A 2,892-nucleotide genomic window follows, 5' to 3' on the forward strand; every position below is an offset into this window, starting at 1 on the left:
TTCTCAGTATAACGGATGCATCCGTATGGTTGGGGTAACCTTCGACGGATGCATCCGCTCTTAGATGTACCGAATACAGATGATACAGATGATAAGCGCTCGCTCGTCGACCTCGTACATCCAACACGCTGTACCCTGTGCTATGCAGCCTTCTCCGGTGTCGCGCATTGTATACTCCAAAACGCCTCGCTAGGGATGGATCAGGAGGTACGGCAACAGGCAAATGCGCGAGGTGGCCGAGAGTAGGGGAGGAGCCGCGCCTTGCGGACTTCTTCGCTGGGGACACGGAGCACCTTCAGCCCCGCCATAGTGCCCGCATCCTTGGTAGCCTGCCGTTAGGACAGGTTGGATTGCGCGGGGATCCTGATCACGGCGGAGGTGACTAGGGAGCTGAGGTAAGACTGCGCGATCTCCTTCATCTTTGTCAGGATCAGAGACTCGGAGGAGACCTCTCCCGGAGTCGTCCGGGCGGCCAGTCGCTTTGCATCAGAGCTCATGGAACGTTGGCCCACTCACGAACTCCTTCGTGATCCCCCCGTCCAAACCGACATCCTGTACGTCCACTGGGTGAGTCCTATTCGCCAAAATGCCGCATCAGATGCGATAGGCTTATCGGATCCCCTACATACTCCTTGAGACACCTCGGAGCAGATTCACAGGCGATGGAACGGTTCAGAGACCCCGGATTATTGACGCATCTCGTGGTCGCGCTCACGCAGCACTGAGCGACTCGTCGTCGTTGGCTTCCCGCAGATCCTGTGGATGACACCATGCTCCAGGCCAACACCGTCCCCATCGCTGCGTTTGATCGACACCCCAACCTCTCCATCCCATCCAGGAACGTGTCAGGACCATCCTCGGAGAATGGGTACTCACGCCTCGGTTTCGCAAGACTTCGGCCTATCTCCTACTATTCCCATAAGCAGCCATGGCGTACAGAGAAGATGCCCTCCCTACCCCCGATGCCGTCCATGAGCTCGTACACGAGGGCGGCGTCGAGGCCTTTGTGCAGCCCTGCGAGAGACGGGTGTTCATCGCCAATGACTTCATAAGGGTGCGTTTCGGCTCAACGTTTTGCCGAACTCAGATTCCCTGACGCTGCCCCCGCTGCTATATTCCTGCGTATATGCTCGGAACGTCATGTAGGCTGGCGCGCGAGGCTGCATTCCAACCTCCAGCCCGTGCATGTCGTCGTGGGCCTCAAGGAGATCCCTCTGCCTGAGGTCTTGATAGACCCTCTGTCCGCGCCTGGTTCACCCCATCCAGCCTTGTGTCCCGCACCCATGTCATGGTCTCTCGCATATGGTCAAAGGACAACTATATAATATGGAGCTGCTCGGCAAGCACCTCGCATCCGAGAACCCGCACGCGGTGCTGGGAGACGCATTGCTTCCCAGGCTCATCGACTATGAGCTACTGACAGGAGAGGACGGGAAGCGGACTGTTGGTTTCGGGTGGTTTGCCGGTGGCGGTGAGTGAAGTCTTCGTTGCTCAGCGTGTGCTAAATGCGACCGCGCACGGTGTCTGGACGCTCCCACTCCCGCTCAGCCTTTTCGGAGATGGCGGAAAACTCGGTAGCTCCTTGAGCCCGCAGCTCACTGAACAGTGAAGCATTTCTGCCGTTCTTCGCCTATCTGAGTGCGGCCTGCTAAAGCGCCCGCCCCCTCTATGCAGTTGCTGACGCACTCGACTCGCTAGTCGTCATGGCTCACGCCCATCTCGGGCTTGGAGTGGCGAGCCCATTGCTGGTGAGCGTGTTGTCGCATCGACCCGGCGCAGAGCTTGACACTAGACTTGCCGTTGTGACGTCAGTGAACCCCGAAACCACACACCCACCCATCATTAGCGTCTATCCGTAAGACACTCCGGGACGTGGTCGGAGCGCAGATCGCAAGTGACGGGACATCCAAGAGCTTGGGGCCTTTGGTGATTGGGATCACTGGGTGAGCTCCGAGCAGGTCGCTTCATAGCTACTTTCCAGGTCGGTAACTCACGGGAGTGCAGGACTGGGGACGTCGCGCAGGGCTGTCTGGACTTGCTGCAGGACCTTCCCATTCACCATATCGGCGTAGACCAGTTGCGCAGCGTCGTGACAGATCCCAGTAAGGTTGCTTGATTCTCGTAGGCCTACCGTTCCTGAATTCTGCCCGCATATCCTGCAGACACGGACCTGCGCAAGGTGGGCTTGGCCATCTCGTCAGCTTGACCCCCGCTGACATGGCGCTTGGGCAGATCTACGTAGTCCACGCGCTTTCCAAAGGCTACTTCCAAAGGCTACTTCTTGCGGAAGGACGGCCGCGCGTTCGACCACCCGGACTACTACGCCCACCCGGACCAATATGTATCCGAGTTCTACGCGAAGGTCGCTCCGTACCTTTCCCTCCTCCTGCATGGCGCACGGTGGGCTCCGGCGTACCCCCGCGTGATGACGAACGAGCAGCTGACGACGACGCTCGAGATCGCGCGGGCGCTGGGTGAGGGCCGGTTCGCCTGCGTAGGGGACATCAGCTGTGATGTCAACGTACGTCTTGTTCGTCCGTCTTATTGTACGTCCTCCTCGCTCACAGTGGGGGTTCGTTAGGGCGGCTTGGAGTTCCTGTCGCAATACGCGACGCGCATCTGCCGTCGGTCACGATGGTGGCCATGCAGGGGCTTTGCGGCCGGTCGGACGTGCAGCTGTTTGTTGGTAAGTAGTTATAGACTTGTTTGGCGGGTTTCGCGCGAGTTGACCTTATAGTGCGGATAGCGAGCAATGTTCTGGCGGATACCGAGCGGCTGATTCCGCCGTACGCGAACGCGACACCTGTGGACATGGGGAACTTGGAGGCGGTGAAGAGATTGGTCGCGGCGCCAGACGTCGTCATCAGGTATTTCCCCTTCGCATGCGGCGCT

The 2,892-nt window shown here is 58.9% G+C and overlaps 1 protein-coding gene across 1 annotated transcript; it reads left to right on the forward strand.

The window, feature by feature from the left end:
- Positions 1-928: 928 nt before the first annotated feature.
- DICSQDRAFT_130610 (uncharacterized protein) lies at positions 929-2,829 on the forward strand (the record flags this gene model as incomplete). The annotated part of the gene is made up of 8 exons (XM_007371772.1): positions 929-1,054; positions 1,333-1,471; positions 1,847-1,943; positions 2,005-2,102; positions 2,163-2,179; positions 2,243-2,521; positions 2,650-2,686; positions 2,747-2,829. Coding segments are annotated over 8 exons (876 nt in total), but the record flags the coding sequence as incomplete, so codon positions are not given.
- Positions 2,830-2,892: the final 63 nt, after the last annotated feature.

This window comes from Dichomitus squalens (genome assembly GCF_000275845.1).
Source record: "Dichomitus squalens LYAD-421 SS1 unplaced genomic scaffold DICSQscaffold_265, whole genome shotgun sequence".
Lineage (NCBI taxonomy): Eukaryota > Fungi > Basidiomycota > Agaricomycetes > Polyporales > Polyporaceae > Dichomitus > Dichomitus squalens.